Source organism: Bos indicus, chromosome 12 (genome assembly GCF_029378745.1).
Source record: "Bos indicus isolate NIAB-ARS_2022 breed Sahiwal x Tharparkar chromosome 12, NIAB-ARS_B.indTharparkar_mat_pri_1.0, whole genome shotgun sequence".
In the NCBI taxonomy this organism is placed as follows: domain Eukaryota; kingdom Metazoa; phylum Chordata; class Mammalia; order Artiodactyla; family Bovidae; genus Bos; species Bos indicus.
The window spans coordinates 1,706,969-1,726,603 of record NC_091771.1 but is presented as its reverse complement, the minus strand read 5'-3'; the positions used below and the strand labels follow the sequence as shown (position 1 = coordinate 1,726,603).

The window sequence follows — 19,635 nt, the reverse complement described above, 5'->3', positions numbered from 1 at the left end:
AGGCTTTGACTGTGTGGATCACCACAAACTGTGGAAAATTCTTAAGGCTTGAAATACCAGACTGCCTTACCTGCCTCCTGAGAAATCTGTTTGCAGGTCAAGAAGCAACAGTACAGCCAGACATAGAACAACAGAGTGGTTCAAAATTGGGAAAGGATTACATCAGGTGTGTATATTATCACCTTGCTAATTTAACTTATATGCAGAGTACATCATGCAGAATGCTAGATTGGAGAATGTAGAAGCTGCAATCAAGATTTCAAGGAGAAATATCAGTAACAGCATATATGCAGATGACACCACCCTTACGGCAGAAAGCGAAGAGCAGCTAAAGAGCCTCTTGATGAAAGAGAAGAGTGGAAAAGCTCAACGTTCAAAAAACGAAGATCATAGCATCCGGTCCCATCATTTCATGGCAAATAGATGGGGAAGCAATGGAAACAGTGACAGACTTTATTTTCTTGAACTCCAAAATCATTGCAGACGGTGACTGTAGCCATGATAGATGTTTGCTCCTTGAAAGAAAAGCTATGACCAACCTAGACAGTATACTAAAAAGCTGAAACATTACTTTGCCAACAAAGGTCCATGTAGTCAAAGCTATGGTTTTTTTCAGTAGTCATATATGGATGTTAGAGCTGATTATAAAGGAAACTGACTGCTGAAAAATTGATGCTTTTGAACTGTCGTGTTGGAGAAGACTCTTGAGAGTCCCTTGGACTGCTAAAAGATCAAAGCATTTAATCCTAAAGGAAATCGGTCCTGAATATTCATTGGAAGGACTGATGCTGAAGCTCTAATGCTTTGTCCAGTTGATGTGAAGACCTGACTCATTGGAAAAGACCCTGATGCTGGGAAAGATTGAAGGCAAAAGGAAAAGGGGACGATGGAGGATGAGATGGTTGTATGGCATCACCTACTTGATGGACATGAGTTTGAGTAAGCTCCAGGAATTGGTGATGGACAGGGAAACCTGGCGTGCTGCAGTCCATGGGATAAAAAAGAGTTGGACATTACTGAGTGACTGAACTAAATTGATGTGGACTGGTAGTCTCAATGTGATAGCAGGTAGTCATGTATAGATGTATAGATCAGAGACTCCCAAAACCACATGTGGCTATGTAATTTGGGTTTTATTCAGAAACAGTTAATACTGTTCTGCATTATTCATTGTGCAGATGTGTCCTTTATTTTTGATTGAGTCCCTATCCATTTGGGAATCCATTTGGGAATAATATTTTCATTCTTGATTTTTTTCATCGCTATTTTAAAGAATTTTCATGCATCATCAGCCTAGTTTGTATTTATGTGCAATAATATATTCTCTCCTGGATTATTTTACAAATTCAATTCTCAGTTCAGACTTGAATGGGCATTCATTGCTTGGAATGGTAAAGGTAGGTAGAGGGGAAGAAAACTTCAGTGCACTTTTTAAATTATTTTGACCAATTAGACCATTTTTCCCCTAAGAAATATATGGAAATAATGAGGTAAAGATGAGTTCTTATATGTGCAGTTTGTGAAATATTTAGGCCAAAGTAAATGATTTGATGACAGCTCTAGTAAGAATATTGTTTCAATGCATAATTATGTTTATTGCTCTCCAAGAGTCATACAAAGTGACCTAAAATACACAATTGTTTTCCTCTTTTGCTTGAAAAGTGTGTCAGCCATGGGTAATGTATCATTTGAGAGACACCTATAGCACAACCCTGCATGTCAAAGACAACTTGAAAGTGTATAGGAGCCAACAGGCAGATAACGGATATAAACTAATATGATTAGTACAAAGTATGTGTGTCACATGCAGACTGAAGCCTGTTTGGCTAGACACTGCTTTGCAAAAAACTAAAAGCTAAAAATGAGAATACTTGACAGTAGCTGCTTAACCTGTCTTCATACAGATAGTCACTAGACCTGTCGCCTTTCATTCAGTTCAGTCGCTCAGTTGCGTCCGACTCTGCGACCCCATGGACTGTAGCACGCCAAGCTTCCCTGTCCATCACCAACTCCTGGAGCTTACTCAGACTCATGTCCATGGAGTCGGTGATGCCATCCAAGCATCTCAACCTCGGTCATCCCCTTCTCTTCCCGCCGTCAGTCTTTCCCAGCATCAGGGTCTTTTCCAATGAGTCAGTTTTTTGCATCAGCTGGACAAAATATTGGAATTTCAGCTTCAGCATCAGTCCTTCCAATGAATATTCAGGACCAATTTCCTTTAGGATGGACTGGTTGGATCTCCTTGCAGGCCAAGGGACTCTCAAGAGTCTTCTCCAACACCACAGTTCAAAAGCATCAATTCATATATGAATGCTGGAAAAACAATAGCTTTGACTAGATGGACCTTTGTTGGCAATATAATGTTTCTGCTTTTCAATATGCTGTCTAGGTTGGTTATGCTTTTTCTTCCAAGGAGCAAGCATCTTTTAATTTCATGGCTGCAGTCACCATTTGCAGTGATTTTGGAGCCCCCAAAAGAAAGTCTCTCACTGTTTCCACTGTTTCCCCATGTATTTTTCATGAATTGATGGGACCAGATGCCATGATTTTAGTTTTCTGAATGTTGCGTTTTGAGCCAACTTTTTGACTCTTCTCTCTCACCTTCATCAAGAGGCTCTTTAGTTCTTTGCTTTCTGCCATAAGGGTGGTGTCATCTGCATATCTGAGGTTATTGATATTTCTCCTGGTAATCTTGATTCCAGCTTGTGCTTCATTCAGCCTAGTGTGTCTTATGATGTACTCTGCATTATAAGTTAAATAAGCAGGGTGACAATATACAACCTTGATGTACTCCTTTTCTTATTTGGAACCAGTCTGTTGCTCCATGTCCAGTTCTAACTGTTGCTTCCTGACCTGCATACATTTTCCAAGAGGTAGGTCAGGTGGTCTGGTATCCCCATCTCTTCAAGAATTTTCCACAGTTTGTTGTGATCCACACAGTCAAAGGCTTTGGCATAGTCAATAAAGCAGAAATACGTGTTTTTCTGGAACTGTCTTGCTTTTTCGATGATCCAACGTATGTTAGCAACTTGTTCCTCTGCCTTTTCTGAATCCAGCTTGAACATCTGGGAGTTCATGGTTCATGTACTATTGAAGCCTGGCTTGGAGAAATTTGAGCATTACTTTGCTAGCGTGTGAGATGAGTGCAGTTGTGCGCTAATTTGAGTTTGAGCATTCTTTGGCATTGCCTTTTTTTGGGATTGGAATGAAAACCGTCTTCATACAGATAGTCACTGGAGCTACCCCCTTTAGATGGACATACACTGTTCAGTTTGTGGCTGCTCTCCTCATTACATGTACATCATAGTCAGCGGTTAAGTTAAACTCAAGGGTTTTACCTACTTTCATAGGAATGAGTCAAAGGAAAATTGGTGCTCTTTTCCCTTGCGGTTTGTAATCCACTTACTGGTAATGGTGGCCCACTATCTGGATCTAATAAGTGATATTAAACAATAGTATTTGTTCTTATCATACTTCCCTGTCAGTTGAGATTCTTGAATTGTAGTTTGGGCATGTCTGTTTTATATGTCCAAGTAACTTAGAACATGAGGTGAAGATAGTTTTAGTAGTGAGACCATTCTTATTTAAATATATATTCAGTACTTGTTAATAGGAAACAACCTCTCCCCCAAATTGGTGGATAATAATTAGTTTTAAAACTTTTACTTCTGAAGTAACAAGAATTGCTCAGGATTACAAATTAAATGACTCTGAGAAAGACAGGATTTTAACATCTATTTATGAAACAAGAAGCACTTTCCAAAATCTTTTTTTAAAAATTTGAGTGTTTATTAAGCTGTGATTTAAAATGGAGTTATTTGGAGGTGAAATTAAGGAGAAATCTTAGTATATTTTGTAGTATGCAGAAATTTAGCCCTTTACTGCCTTGCTTGTCAATAAAATTTTATTTCGATGTGTTTTTAGCTCAGAATAGTAATGAGTGGTTTTGCACTAAAATCTCTACCAGAGGAGAAGAAAAAGTTGTGCCTCTGGGCTGTTTTAGTAAACAGGAGCTCTCCAGGGTTTGTTTCCTCTTTAAGGTTTTGCCCTTGGGTGTAAGTGTGCAGAGATCGCCTGTGGAAACTGATGATGATTCTCTCCCGTTACGGTCCATGTACAGATGTGCACAGGGATCAGGTCTGGCATGCCTGTTCTGATTTGCAGTGCTTTTCCCCCAGTGACCACATTAAGGCTGGTGGGTTTTGTGTTGTTTTCTTCTTCTTTCAGTTACTGTGGTATTGTGGTGAATCTTAAATCTGATTTGGGCATTACACTTTGCTTTCATCACTTGTTTTATTCACTGATGATACTGGCATCTTTAAATGTTTACAAAAACAAAAGATTAATTTGCAAATCTCAAGTTATGTGAAAATGGTCCATTATTGACAGAAGGATCACCAAGATGTTACTAGGGAGACCTGTGAATGGGGTCTCCTGTTTCTTGATAATTACAGAGTAAAGGTGTAAGGCTCAAGTCCTCTTATTTTTAAAAAATATTAAGGGTGAGGAAGGAAGACTTGTAAAACTTGGAAATTGAGACTGAGCTGTATTTTATAATTTCTTATATTCAGGAAGCCTACAGGCTTCCCTTTTTATATTTTACGGGACAGGTATTTTTTTCATTGTTGTAACAATTTTTTAATTGTTATTAGTTTCCTGATTTTTTACCATGGAAACTAGAACCATTCTTGTTTAATAAATCAATACTTTGGAGGCACTGATTTAATTTGCCTAATTGTGCTTTTTTGTGTGTGTTGATAAAGTGCCTAGTTGATTATGAAATTGGTATGTATAGATGTTGGCTTTTGTTTATGAGAACAGAATTACATTTCTGATATTAGCATTATTTGGTGATGGACATGGAGGCCTGGCGTGCTGCGATTCATGGGGTCACAAGGAGTCGGACACAACTGAGCGACTGAACTGAACTGAACTGAAAAGCAGTGTGATTCCCCTGGAGGAGGAAATGGCAAACTACTCCAGTATTCTCTGGAACATCGCATGGACAGAGGAGCCTGGTGGACTACAGTCCATGGGGGTCACAAAGAGTCAGATAAGGCTTGGCATGCTCACACAATGAAAAGACTGCTACACTGAGAATCAGGACGCATTTTTAACTTTACCTTACTTAGAAGTTAGAAGTGTTGGTCACTCAGTTGTGTCTGACTCTTTGCGACCCCATGGACTGTATAGCCCGCCAGGCTCCTCTTTCCGTGGGGTTCTCCAGGCATGAATACTGAAGTGGGTTGTGATGCCCTTTTCCAGGGGATCTTCCTGACCCAAGGATCAAACCCAGGTCTCTGACTTTGCTGGCAGATTCTTTACCATCTGAGACATCAGGGTATTTTAGAGCAAAGTTTAGGTTAATATCTTTGAAAAAAGAGGCATTTTTTTCTTCACCTGTAAAGCTAAAGAGTTAAACTTTGAATACTTTTTAAGATTATTTCCAGTTTATCTGACATCCTGTAAGCTTTTAATTATAAAGAGTTGCCTTTCTAGAAGATGAAGTATTTTATTAGTCGTTGTATATTATTTCCGCACTGTAGGAATTTTGAAAGCTGTGTTTCTGTAACTACTCAGTCAGCATTTAATATAGGACCCATATCCCTCTATATATTTTTGCTTTCTAAAATTGATCTCAGCCTATACTGACCTCTCATCTCTTCCCCATTTTCCAATCAGAATGTCCCAGAATGTGTTTTATACTTTTTTACTTCATGGAGATGCCCTTTCTGTGCATTCTTTTCCATTCCCTAGCCACTTTGAGCTCCTATAACATTTTGTTTATAGTTATTTTGGCCTTGTATGGTAGCTATTTATGTGTTATGTTATGCTTTATATGAGACTGTAAATGCTTTAAAGGAAGATATTTATTTTTCATCATCTTATTACTGATTCACACACATAGTTCTTTTCATACAAATCATGTGTTAATTAATATTTGTAGAACTAAATTTGTAAGATGGTTAGTGCCAGATACAGTCAGTGGCTGTGAATGGTGAAAAATCATCAGGGTAATAAGGAAGTGAACTTACTCATTCTGAATTAAAGCAGTGTTTCCACCATCTATGCTGCCAGCAAACATTTGTATTCCATGGTCACTCATGTACAATTTATTCCAGCCTCCTAACCATTTATTCTTAGTGACACATCTAAATACTTAATGCTTTTTTTTCTCTCTCTGTAACCCACTTGACTCCTGGCCTTCATTCATCATTGTAGTTTAGCACTGCCTTAGCAATGGCACCCCACTCCAGTACTCTTGCCTGGAAAATCCCATGTATGGAGGAGCCTGGTAGGCTGCAGTCCATGGGGTCTCTAAGAGTCAGACACGACTGAGCGACTTCACTTTCACCTTTCACTTTCATGCACTGGAGAAGGAAATGGCAACCCACTCCGGTGTTCTTGCCTGGAGAATCCCAGGGACGGGGGAGCCTGGTGGGCTGCCGTCTATGGGGTCGCACAGAGTTGGACACGACTGAAGCGACTTAGCAGCAGTAGCAGCAGCAGCAAGCTTTTAATAGTATCTAATTTTTTTAAACACATTCTTGCTTTGATTTTTATATACTTCCCTTTCTTTTACCTCCTTGATCTTATTCATAGGCTTATCAGCTTTAATTTTCTATTGCTTTTTGTACTCTATTTTTATTTCTTTTTGCTTGCTCTTTTACTTTTGAGAAATTCATCCTTTATTTCTTAAAGGCAAATGCTCTTTGATTACTGTCTTCAGGTAAAGGTGTCTTAGAATCAGACTAAGGTTGGGAGTTGATGGTGGAATTGCTGACCATCAACTCTGGAAGAGCCAAAGTTAGCTCTGTTAGACTAGTACTCCTCTATCTTTTCAGTGGGAGACTATCTGTGGTGGCAGTGCCAGCACCAGAGTATGTAATACTGATTACAAAAGGTGCCAAATTTTCATGGGCATTTTTACAGGTGGACTTTTGTGGGGGGGTGATACGTGAATTGTAGAGTTATCAAAGAACTTCAAAATGGTTGTGTTGGGCGTGGTTGAATTGGTAGAGATGATTCCCTCCCAGCCTTTGGATTAAATAATTTTTCACCCTTCAGTTAATTATTGCTACAGATGAATGGTTGGTTTGGATTGAATAAAAGAACAAAGGGCAATAAGACAATGAGTAAAAAACTGAAAAGAGACAGGAAAAGTAAAAGATATAAGGTAAAAAGTTGCCTAACTTTGTGCCACTTGAAATCAATAGTGTTTATTGAAGATTCTTAGGAACATTATGTTAGACAAAGGAGAGTTGAAAAGATAATGTGAGAAAGTATCTGAGAGGAAAGTTTTGTTGGATTAAATTTAAAACTATGCTGTTTTTAGTTCTATTTTTATTGCACATGTCAATCTCTTAAGAGTTTACTCTAACTTAATATTTAAGTTGGATATTGTATTTGTGTAACAGGGAAGAGGAGCTTATTGATTCCTTAAGAAGCATATTGATGTTTAAATAGCTTTTCTTAGAAAGCATTTGGATACTTTTATTAACATAATATCCCTTTAAAGACATAAAAGGAAAAGTATGCGTTCTCCATCCTGTTCTATCAGAGATGGTAAACAGGGAGTATCCAGGGCTCTCTGGTATTTGCAGTAGAAACATTTAATAGTAGAGAACAAAACTACTTGTAGACTTAAGAAAGTAATTTTGGTTAACTTTGATTTTAGAAAATATTAAGCCATTTATTTTATTTTAACAGGTATCTTTCAGATGAAGGCATTGAAGCTTGTACAAGTTCTCCTGACAAAGTCAATGTAAATGACATCATCCTGATTGCTCTCAATGTAGGTTTTATTTATTAACTTATAAACATTTAGAATCTGGAAGCTATATTTATGAAAAATATCTCATAGAATAAACTGGCTCTTATAAAGTGGAGAACGTCTTTTATTTTTATTGTCCATTTCAAGTTGCAGTGATGTTTGTTGAATTTGGTAATCTTATATAAGCCAATTATTAGAAATATATATTTCTTTAATGTCTATTATACGAAATCAGTGAAAAAGGGAAAAGTGCAATTAAAACTTTTTCACCTTATGATCAGTTATAGAATTTCATTTCATTATATAAATTTCATTTATAGTAGCTATGTAATAGCAGTAAAAACTGATCATATTTATAGAAACAAATTGATATTGAATTTACATACAAACTAGCTAGGTTACAGCTTCTTGACAGTTGTATTTTTTATTTTGAAGTAACTTTTCCTGTTGATCAAAGTAGTATATACTGTACAGTATGACTACTGCAGAAAATACAGAAAAATAAGAAAGCCCAATAATTACTGTTAATGTTTTGATACATTTTTCTTCCCTAGCTCTCTCCCTTTACCAATCTGTTTAGCAGTGTCTTTTTTATAATTGAGATTGACTTTTAGATTTTTTTTGAAGAGTTATAAAAATTGTTTGAAGTACAGATGTGATTAAATGAATATTCTTTTTTCAATCTTGTGGTTACCCTAGTGGGAATTTTTTTCTTACCGCCTTTACAATCACAGTCTATTAAACAATGAAATTTATATGCTATGTTATATAATCAATGAAATTCAGAAGAGAATTACTGTCTGACAAATCCATTATGTCACTGCAAAGTAGGTTTAGCATAAAGCAGAAAGGGTGGCAACTGATAAGAACATATGAAATATAAATTAATATATAACTATAACTTTTTATTTTCCAATTACTGAAAATTTTATTTATATAATTAAATGTGAATTTAAACATAGAATTTATATAGTGAAATTTATCATTTTTTAGCAGCTTGCAGTTTTATTCAGTAAGACAGACAGGTTTTTCAGAAATTATGTGTGTTACCCATGACTACAGATGGGGATATTTATTAGACATTTTATCTTTCCTTGACTTGCACCCAAATTAGTGAATTTTATTTTCAGAAAATGTTACAAAGAATCCCAGTTTATTTCTTTGTTCACTAAAAGCAAAAGACCTAAATAGGAAAAAGGCTTTGTGACAGTCTTCTCTTCTTATTGATATTTATATATGTAGGTAAATAGCATTGAGTTATCTAAAAATTGGGTAAGAAACTAAATAAAATAAGTCAACACAAAGTATTTGACCTGGTATACATAAGAGGTACATGATGATTATTAGTGAATTAACTTGTCTTTATAATTTTCTTTAAAATATATAAATATTCCAGTCCAAAGCTATCATGCTGTGTAATAGAATTAAAGAAATACTTTTAATAAGGATGAAGTCTATACCAGACAAGTAGTCTAATTTTCAAGTTCTTAAACTTTGAAGTAAAATCAGTCACATACAGTATTTCTGTTGAAATTTTTTAACTTTTGAGTGATTGCAGGATGTTAATCCCTAATTGAGAAAGACTTGCATTATTGATTTTTATATATAACTTACTACATATTGGGAGAATAATCCATGCACAAGCTTTCTTACCTTCTCTTCCTCCTATGGGGAACACACTAAATTTGTTCTTTTATCTAGCAGTGAACAAAGCAATAGTATGTATGTAGAGTGTTTCCTGCCCAGGAATGTCCATTAGGCTTTTATTGGGCTGTTCAAAAATGTACTCTCTGCCTAGAATGCAACAAAATTCTAGACATCTCCCCTTGAAAGCAGGTGTTCACCATATCACATTGTTAATACAAATAATTTAGGCCGTGGGCCACATTTTCAGTTAGGGAATGGTTCTGGTACCAAGTTCCCAGATGCCAGCTTAGGGCCAACTTTGTAAGTGGGCCCTTCTAAAGGTAGCAGCCTTAGAGGTGCTATGTAACTCTTTTTAGCATGGATTAGTATGTTGAAAGGTGGGAGGTTTCTTAATTTTTACTCTGTAGAATGAGGAGTAAGGATTTTAAGAATAATATAGAAATTCAGCATGGAGTTTTGAATTCCTGCATTATTCAGAGCAAAATTAAGTGATAGTCTAGTCTTAAATTAGTAAATAATGTGTAATAGTAAAAATTTTAAAAGATTATTTTAAAATTTCTTTTAATATTCTGTATAGTATAAAATGCTTTGCCAAATAGACACTCTGCTGAACTTATTTGAAGAAATAAGTCAGGAATGTTGTTTGTGTGTGCACACATGCATCTTATAGGTTAAATATTTCTCTTGAATAATTAGTTATTCACTATAAATGCATTTTTGGACCCAGCTATTCTAGTGATCCTGATATAATGGCATCTGAATCATAGAATTAACTTTGATTTTAGGATGTTTAAATATTTGGTAGGTCATTTTCATCTTGCTAAAAGAACAATGAAATAATCTTCCTTATATGTGTGTATGATACTTTAAAAGTTCTGTGAACTTTGACTACATTGTTTCTTTCAGCATGACAACAACTTTGGAAGATAGAATTGTTAATATATTTTTGATCTTATGGAGGAATAAATTATCTGGATTTAGAGAATTTCTGACATGTCATATTAGTTATAATATACAGTAAATTGAAGTTTAGAATTTTAGTCTAGTGCTTATTTCTATAATACTTTATATAAATGCCTCATTTTATTTTACATTTTATAACTAGTGATAAAATCAGAAATGAAGGACCATGATGTATCATAAAATTTGTATATATTCTGTTTCTTATATGTGTTTAAATATTTCAGCTTTTCTGTGACTTTCAAAATAGTGATTTTTTATGAACTTAGTTGTATTATTTACTTGTTACATGCATTCAGATAATAACAGTATGCGTGTTTTATATTCAGTAAACATTATAGCTAACACTTATTAAATGCTTATTCTTTGTAAGTCATTGTGCTTAGTGCTTCACATGTATTATTTAATCTTCAAAACAGTGAAATGCCAGGATAAGAATTTTTTCCCCATATATTGCTTAGTATTTGCAAAGTAAAAATGCATGCAACTTGAGGTTTGGTTTATAGTTCTTTCACTCTGTTATTGGAGACTGTACAAAGGATAAATCTGAAACATTGTTAAATATTTGGATATGGGGCTTAGTTTGCCTGGCAGTTCCATTCAGTGAATTGTACTTTAGGAATGATCCTTGCATTACATTGAGAAATAAAAGTCATGGTAGTAAAAAGACTGGAAAGGATCTGTGAGGGTTGTATAATATGTATTCTTGTTTCTTAAGCTGACTGTATGTGGATATTTCAAGTGAAATTATATTATTGTAGATATTCAAAGGCAATGGCACCCCACTCCAGTACTCTTGCCTGGAAAATCCCATGGACGGAGGAGCCTGGTAGGCTCCAGCCCATGGGGTCGCTAAGAGTTGGGCACGACTCAGCGACTTCGCTTTCACTTTTCACTTCTATGCATTGGAGAAGGAAATGGCAACCCACTCCAGTATTCTTGCCTGGAGAATCCCAGGGATAGAGGAGCCTAGTGGGCTGCCGTTTATGGGGTTGCACAGAGTCAGACACGACTGAAGCGACTTAGCAGCAGCAGCAGGTGTTCAAAGAAGACTATCCTATTTCTCTATGTGTTATCCTTTTATAAATAATACAGTAATTGTAATCATCTATTGATAGTATTTTTGCCTTAAGTCTAACATAAATTTCTCCCTTAAAATTTTTGTGATTAAATGCATTGTGAGTCTCTTTTCTCTTGCTCTTGAGACAATGAAGAGCTCTGTTTACTGTTATTTAAGGAATTAAAAAAAAGTACAAATTTAGTTATTGAACTAACCTCACTGTCTCAAGCATCAAGATAATTTCTTAGCTTAAATAATTAGGCCTTTTTCATGAGTAGTATTTAGTTTTCTTCTGAATAAATTTCTTACTATTCCTTTAGTTTTCACTTCTTAAAGAAGACTGAATCCTTAAAAATTTTATGTAGACTGTGTGTGTAGTTGAAGTTTTGTTTTTGCATCAGAAATGCTATAGCTTTGTTTATCTTAGTCCTTTTTATGTTTTGCTTTGGTTTGTTGAGTAATAGGTGCATCTGGATTTTCGTGTAGTCAGTCTTTTGTTCACCAGCTTCTATTTCTGAAATTTGTTTAATAAGCAAATGAAATGTTTTTACTACAGTACAGTCTTACTGTGACTTCCTGCTTTTGTAGTAAAGAATATTCTCTGGGATATTTGTATGTTATGTAGCTTTATGTTAGGAGTATCACAGCCTATAGAGTACTGTACTTTCATGTCTCTGCATATCAAAGTTATATAGAATTTAGTTGTCGAAAATATACTCTGTTTGTTCAAAGTAGTCATTTGGTTTTGGATTGTGACATTAATTTCTTACTAAGTCTATATAGTTTACATAAAATCAAGTTTTAGATTTTAATAAAAGGGTACCCAGAGAAATACGACCAGATGTAAGTAAGGCCTTATATATTACTGTTTAATTTACTGGTGTACTTTAAACAGTGTATATATGGGACTGAAAATGGTTGATTTTTACATATATAGATCTCATAATCAGTTGAAATACAAGCTACATTTAACATATAGTTAAATTCTGTTACTCAGACCTTAACTAATTTTATCTTTGTTTGTGAGTGAGATTAGATTTAGAGTCATTTTTCTCTAATTTTATTTTAATAATAATATTTTTATTTTAGACAGACTTGAGAACAATTGGCAAGAAATTCCTCCCCAGTGACATCAATGGTGGAAAGGTAGAAAAGGTAAAGAAAAATGTTAACTTCCTAAATTATGTTAAGTACAATAAATATGAACATCTACTAAATTATTGGGATTATTTTTTGTCAAGGAAGACTACAACTTCAAAATATTTTGGAGGGAACAAGTCACAAAGTTATCATTTTAGTGACTTCCTATACATATGGAAAATTATTAAAACGAACTTTTAAACTTTTGGTGACTTTTCAACATTAAAAAAATACTCTTGTCTTAGGAATTATAACTGTGACACACTTATTTACGTGTGAGACTTACCAGATATTGGAATTCAGAGGACCTTTTTGTATCTTTTTATTTTAGTATCTGTTACCATATTTATTTAATGAACTTATTGATATAGGAGTATAAGATTGTGAGAGAATGTTAGGAACAGTTTGGCAAAGCTGTGCATTTGGTTACTGCTATCATTTTTCATAACTTATGTATTTATGTTATGAATTTTTTCAGTGATTTTTTTGAAATACAAGGATACAATTTTTGGATTTTAGATGCCAACTAGTCAGTCTTTTGGAGAAGGCAGTGGCACCCCACTCCAGTACTCCTGCCTGGAAGATCCCATGGACGGCAGAGCCTGGTAGGCTGCAGTCCATGGGGTCGCTAAGCGTGGGACACGACTGAGTGACTTCCCTTTCACTTTTCACTTTCACGCATTGGAGAAGGAAATGACAACCCATTCCAGTGTTCTTGCCTGGGGAATCCCAGGGACAGGGGAGCCTGGTGGGCTTCTGTCTATGGGGTCGCACAGAGTCGGACATGACTGAAGTGACTTAGCAGCAGCAGCAGCAGTTAGTTTTTTACTTCTTATTCATTTATATTCAATTTCTTCTTTTTATTTGAAAATAGTGCAAACTGTGTCAATCAAAAATTTTATATATGCTGTTGCTCACTTTTTGAATTATTAATGAACATCTTTATAATTTGAAATACTTTGAATGTGTATGTTTTGAGTTTGAGTAAGTATTCTTATCATTTTAATACTCACGTATTTAAGATAGTTGCTATACCTTAGATGTTTTAAATTTTAGATAATTTCAAAAGGTCTATAATGTATCAACATTTTTCACATTTTCTAAATGTTGGTCCTCATATGTGATAGGTGGTAATCATTTAGCTGGAAAGAGAACAAGAGTTTATAATCCGCCCTAGCTTTTGAAGCAGATACTCAAGAGAAGAGAGTTCTACAGACTCCTCAGCAATTCATTTTAATGTTTAACAATATTCTATGTAAGCGAATTTAATTGTATTTTAATCTAAATTTCTTATGTTGCAACTTAAGTCCATAATATCTTCTTTATCTTCCCTCAGGGAAATGGAGAACATCTGGTTACCTTCCTTTGTGAATAATTCTTCATATACTTGAATCTTGTAAATGTCACTGCTACAGGTTTCTTTTTGTTAAAACCATCTATCTTGGTTCCTCTGTTTATTCTGTCTCCGGCGTTCCATTCATCTTCATTGCTCTTCTCAGAGTCCTCTCCAATTCCTTGCATTTCATTTTCTGGTTATGGTAGTAGTTCTGACCTCAGTGTGCATCAGAGTCATCCTGAGGCCTGCTACAACACAGAGTGCCAGCTTCCCACCTCGCCCACTGCCATGTTTCTGACTCCACTGAACTGGGAAAGAGCCTGAGAATTTGTACTTTGAACAGGTTTCTGTGGGATGTTGATTCAGCCAATCTGGGAAATATACTTAGAAAACCTCTAGGGTGTAGAACTCCAAATTAGGCAGCAGTCTTGGACAGGTCTGATGAATGCAACAGTTCCTCACAGAAGAAGTAACTAGTATCAAAGCAGTGCCTGCATATCCTTATACTAGTCTATATAAGAAAACTAGCACTCTGGATTATTGATTTTCCATTTTTTCTTTTTCTGTCTTTAAGGACTCTCAGAACCTACCACTGTTAAAAGCTCATAGGGAAAGGTACTGCGAGAGTTTTCTCTGCTTTCTCCAACTTCTCAGAGCATTTTTGCTTCAGAAAATTTTATAAGTAGTCTCTTTAGAATTTCCTTTGAATATAGCTAACAGCAATAAGATATAACTTAGAATATTTGAATCTAGAATTTTCTATACCAAATTTTATCCTTTGAATTATTCTTAATGCTCATGTGGCTTTAGTTTGTACGTAATAAGCCCTTTCACATGAAACAGAAATTGAGTGAGCCCTTTTCACATGAAACAAATCTCTGTTCCTCAGATTTGATTATATTTTCCCTTTCATTACCTGCTTCTGATACCAAATATAATTCTCTTCACAGTATTAGTGAAGATGTTTTGAAAATTAATTTTAATAGAAGTTTTAGAAGCCAACCCACTGGAGTTACTCATTTGTCTTTGGTTAAAATTTCATACATTATATAAAAATATATCTCCAATACTTTGGCCACCTGATGTGAAGAACTGGCTCATTAGAAAAGACCCTGATGCTGGGAAAGATTGAAGGCAGGAGGAGAAGGGGACAACAGAGGATGAGATGGTGGGATGGCATCACCAACTCAATGGACATGAGTGTGAGCAGGCTCCGGGAGTTGGTGATGGACAGGGAGGCCTGGCGTGCTGCAGTCTGTGGGGGTCACAGAGTCGGACACAACTGAGCAACTGAACTGAACTGCTTTTAGGCAATAATAAATGTTTAAGTAATATATATTTTTGACATGAATTACTTGTGCTCTTTGTCTATAAAGTAAGACTAAAACAGTAAAAGTTACTTTATTTGTGCCTTTATCGGAATGCTTTATTACCCAGCACTTTAGCATGTTATTGGTGACAGAATCATTAAGACATGGCTCTAGACACTAAATTATGTATAACTGTTGTTTAAAATAAATTTTAAATAAAAAATTTAAAATAAAATTTAGTTTAATCTGTGAATAAGATAAGCAGAGTATTTGAATAAGTAATCTACCTGTTCCTTGATCATGTCAGATTTTGGTATTAAATAATAATATTTTCTAATTTTCTTTTAATAATAAAAAAAAGAATGAAAGAACTGGATTACCTAGTGATCTTCCAAATAAAACATGCTGGAAACTAATTGCAAAAACTAATTTAGAAAATTTAAAGTGTGAGATAGATTAGCTATCTCAGGAAGCAGAGACAGTTTTGATGAGCTTCAGATACAATGTGGAGAGGGAGAATAAAAAAATTCTGGTAACATACTGGATGGATACAGATTTTAGAATTTTTCAGCTGGACTTAAATCCTTATTCTTCCACTTATATTTTTGTGACTTCTGTAAAGTTATTTAATCTTGCCAGATTTTAATTTTCTCATCATTCAAATGCTATCTCCTTTATGACATTGAAGAATTAAATGAAAACCTGTGTGACTACATTGTAAATGTAGTGCAATGTGTATGACAAATATTGAGCATTATGAGACATTTAGGATGGTGTTTTTGTCCTGGACATCTAAGAATGCATGAATATTTATTACCTGACTTGGGTATCTTGTTACTGAGAGATCTCCAAGTGAAAGTGAAAGTCGCTCAGTTGTGTCCAGCTCTTTGTGACCCCATGGACTATACAGTCCATAGAATTCTCCAGGCCAGAATACTGGAGTGGGTAGTCTTTCCCTTCTCCAGGTATCTCCCAACCCAGGAATTAAACTGGGGTCTCCTGCATTGCGGGCTGATACTTTACCAACTGAGCTATCAGGGAAAAACGGAATCCAGTAAATGAGGTAATGTGAATAGATGCTTCATTATTGACTGTGTTTTGGCCCCAATCCCTAATGCAGAACTTTATTGCTTGAGCTAAATTGATCTTAGTACAATGGAATCAAAGTAGGCCAGAGTCCTTCTCTGACAATTTCCACTAAGTTTTATGCCAGCCAGTGATATTACTACTTCTAAGAGAGACGAAGCCAAAGCAAAAAGAATTTGAGAGCATTTGCCCCAGCTTTAAGAAGCTAATACTTAATGAGCAAAAGAAGAGAGAAGGCTGTCTTTTTACAAGCTACTTCCATTAGTCAAGTGTGGGCGCTTTTAAAGGGTTGTAGTCCTGTATCTTCCAACTCTCTTGGAAGCGTATTTATTAGGTCCAGGGCTCCATACAATGTACTAGAGATTCCTCAAGACAGAGGAGCAGTAATGCTTTTTAGAGGTAAATTAAAGGAATGTAGAGAAGAGTCTTCAAACTTCCTCTCCTGAGAAGTCAAAAGTAAATGCTTATGATGATGCTGTGTATTGTTATTATCATAATTAATAAGACTTAGATATGGCATTTTCAGCATTTGGAAAGGAGGCATGGAGAAGGCTATGGTTTGATAAGAGAGATGGCAGTAGTTAGGAGAAGACAGTTAATCCTGGAACACTGAATCGACATCTTTTTTGCTGTAAAGACAAACTGGGACCTTCAGAAGGGCATTGTTACCTAGAGTTTGAAACTTCAGTTTTAAATTCTATTAATTATCACTGATTATTTTGGGAGGAAGTAAGATGGCAAACTCTTGAGAGTCCCTTGGACTGCAAGGAGATCTAACCAGTCCATTCTGAAGGCGATCAGCCCTGGGATTTCTTTGGAAGGAATGATGCTGAAGCTGAGACTCCAGTACTTTGGCCACCTCATGCGGAGTTGACTCATTGGAAAAGACTCTGATGCTGGGAGGGATTGGGGGCAGGAGGAGAAGGGGACGACAGAGGATGAGATGGCTGGATGACATCACTGTCTCGATGGACGTGAGTCTGAGTGAACTCTGGGAGTTAGTGATGGACAGGGAGGCCTGGCGTTCTGCGATTCATGGGGTCTCAAAGAGTCAGACACGACTGAGCGACTGATCTGATCTGATCTGAAGATGGCAAAAATTACAAGTTAACTTTGTTTTTAATTAATGTAATAGTTTTGTGCACATTCTTTTCTCTTCCCTCCCATTCACTTTTTAATAGTATTTTGCAGTTCACATGTTTTTCTCAATAAGGTTGCTCATAACTTTGATGCAAGGGTTTCAGACAAATTTAAAAAAGTGGTGAGAGTGAGAATATGATGACTTTTCTCCAGGCTTCTAAGCCTAAGCTAGATTTTCCTGTAGGCAGTTTGTGTTTAATTTTTAGGCCATAAAATTTTTTTAGCATGGAGCTATATGTGCCAGGAAAGCCATATGCTGCAATTTTTGAATTTTTCAGGGCAGGCTTTGTATTTCTAGATATGACAGGGCCGTAGAATATTTAGCTTCTCAGCTAAAAATCATGGAAAAAAGTCATGACAGAAAGGAAGTAAAACATATACTTACTATAAAACTGTTTAATATTTTTTGGATTCTTTTTCAAGTTTGATATTTTGCTTGTAGTTATTTTCATAGCTTTGCCTTTGAACCAAGATGTAGAAGTTAATTATAAAATATAGGTTAATGTAAAAATGCTTTATTACCAATCCAGGTATGTGAGGACTTTTATGCATTATTGTGGAGCCCTAACAGGAAAGGCTTTTCAGATCTGTGGGGTTTTTTCCATCTAAGTTCTAGGACTGACAGTTTGTACGTGCCTTTCTAAAGACCTAATTTTGGGGATAAAATTGACCTTCTCAAAGCCGCAGCAACACCAACATCAACCACAAGATGGCTTCACTGGCTTAAAATTCAAACTGAATGCCCTCTTACTGACAGTATAGAACTTGGATGTTTTTAAAAAGAAAAATAATTGAAAAATGTTTTTAAGTTTTAATTTAAATAAATTGTATCATGTTTCATATGTTAATCTGTTATGTGCTAAATAATATGATTTACCAGTGTTTCTTTTAGTGAGTTATTAAAATTAAAAATGAATTTTTAATTTGAGAAGAAAATGATTACTGAAACTGATTTTACCATGCTTTATTTACAAGTGCTTATTGGTAGTTATTAGTAGGACTTCTGTGGAGTTTAAAAACAGTGCACAAAGCAATATGTATAGAATATATATTAGACTGATACTCTGATAATTGAAAAACAAACTGTTCACTTTGTTTTAATTCTCTCAGAGAACAAACAGCTATAGAGGTGAAGGATGGAAATAGGAAAATGACACACTGGCAGGAGTGTTACTTTTGACTGGAGTCTCACAATGTTTTTCTTGTAATTGGTTGGCTGCAATTACTTTGATTGAATAAGAGCAAATTATGTGCTGTGCTATTACTTTGATGTATAAATCGATGTTTTTTCAGGCGATCTCAAGGGAAAACCTATTCAAGGTTATGGTCTTTTTGTCAGTTACTAGAAGAAGGCGATGGCACTCCACTCCAGTACTCTTGCCTGGAAAATCCCATAGACGGAGGAGCCTGGTAGGCTGCAGTCCATGGGGTCGCGAAGAGTCGGACACGACTGAGCGACTTCACTTTCACTTTTCACTTTCATGCATTGGAGAAGGAAATGGCAACCCACTCTAGTGTTCTTGCCTGGAGAATCCCAGGGACGAGGGGGCCTTGTGGGCTGCCGTCAATGGGGTCGCACAGAGTCGGACACGACTAAAGTGACTTAGCAGCATCAGCAGCAACAGGCATTTAAAATGCCTTGTTTTTAAATTTTCTAAGGGGTAGAAACTTTTAGATCTTCTAGTATATACCATATTATGACTCAGAAAGTTTTTCTTTTATTATTATTTATTTATCTGTTTAAACTCTTGATGTATATGAATATCCCTTGAAAAATTTGAGATCAGGATTAGGGACTACCTTTCCAAAGCTATTTCTTTCAATTCCTTTTGCTTTTAACCTGTTTCCTTCTTGACCTTTTTTGGTACAAGCCCCTAACTTACCTAGGAGAACTCTAGTTTTCGGTAAACACATCTCCTCTTTGTCTCTATTGAGAACCTACTTTATGACAGGTCCCATGTTAAATAATTTATCTGTATAATCTTCAGAACAGCACTGAAAAGTAGAAATTATTATCAACTTTGGTTTTACTTTAGAGATGAGGGAATCACAGCTTGTCTAAAATCATAGTTTTTTGTTGCTATAGGACCTTAATAATTGCTATGTGAGTGGGATGTTCTTCTCTCAACTGCCTTGCAAACTGCTGTTTAGTCTTCAAATTCTAACTTGAATGCCATGTTCT

General features: G+C 35.6%; 1 protein-coding gene across 2 annotated transcripts in view; it reads left to right on the top strand.

Moving 5' to 3' along the window:
- TDRD3 (tudor domain containing 3) overlaps positions 1-19,635 on the top strand; it is a 226,341-nt gene that overhangs the window by 59,649 nt on the left and 147,057 nt on the right. The window contains exons 2-3 of one of the 2 annotated variants that reach the window (XM_070799976.1): positions 7,711-7,795; positions 12,531-12,596. In XM_070799976.1, coding sequence (XP_070656077.1) covers positions 7,711-7,795; positions 12,531-12,596 — 151 coding nt within the window. The remainder of the gene's footprint in view (positions 1-7,710; positions 7,796-12,530; positions 12,597-19,635) is intronic. The other variant, XM_070799977.1, reaches the window with a different exon arrangement.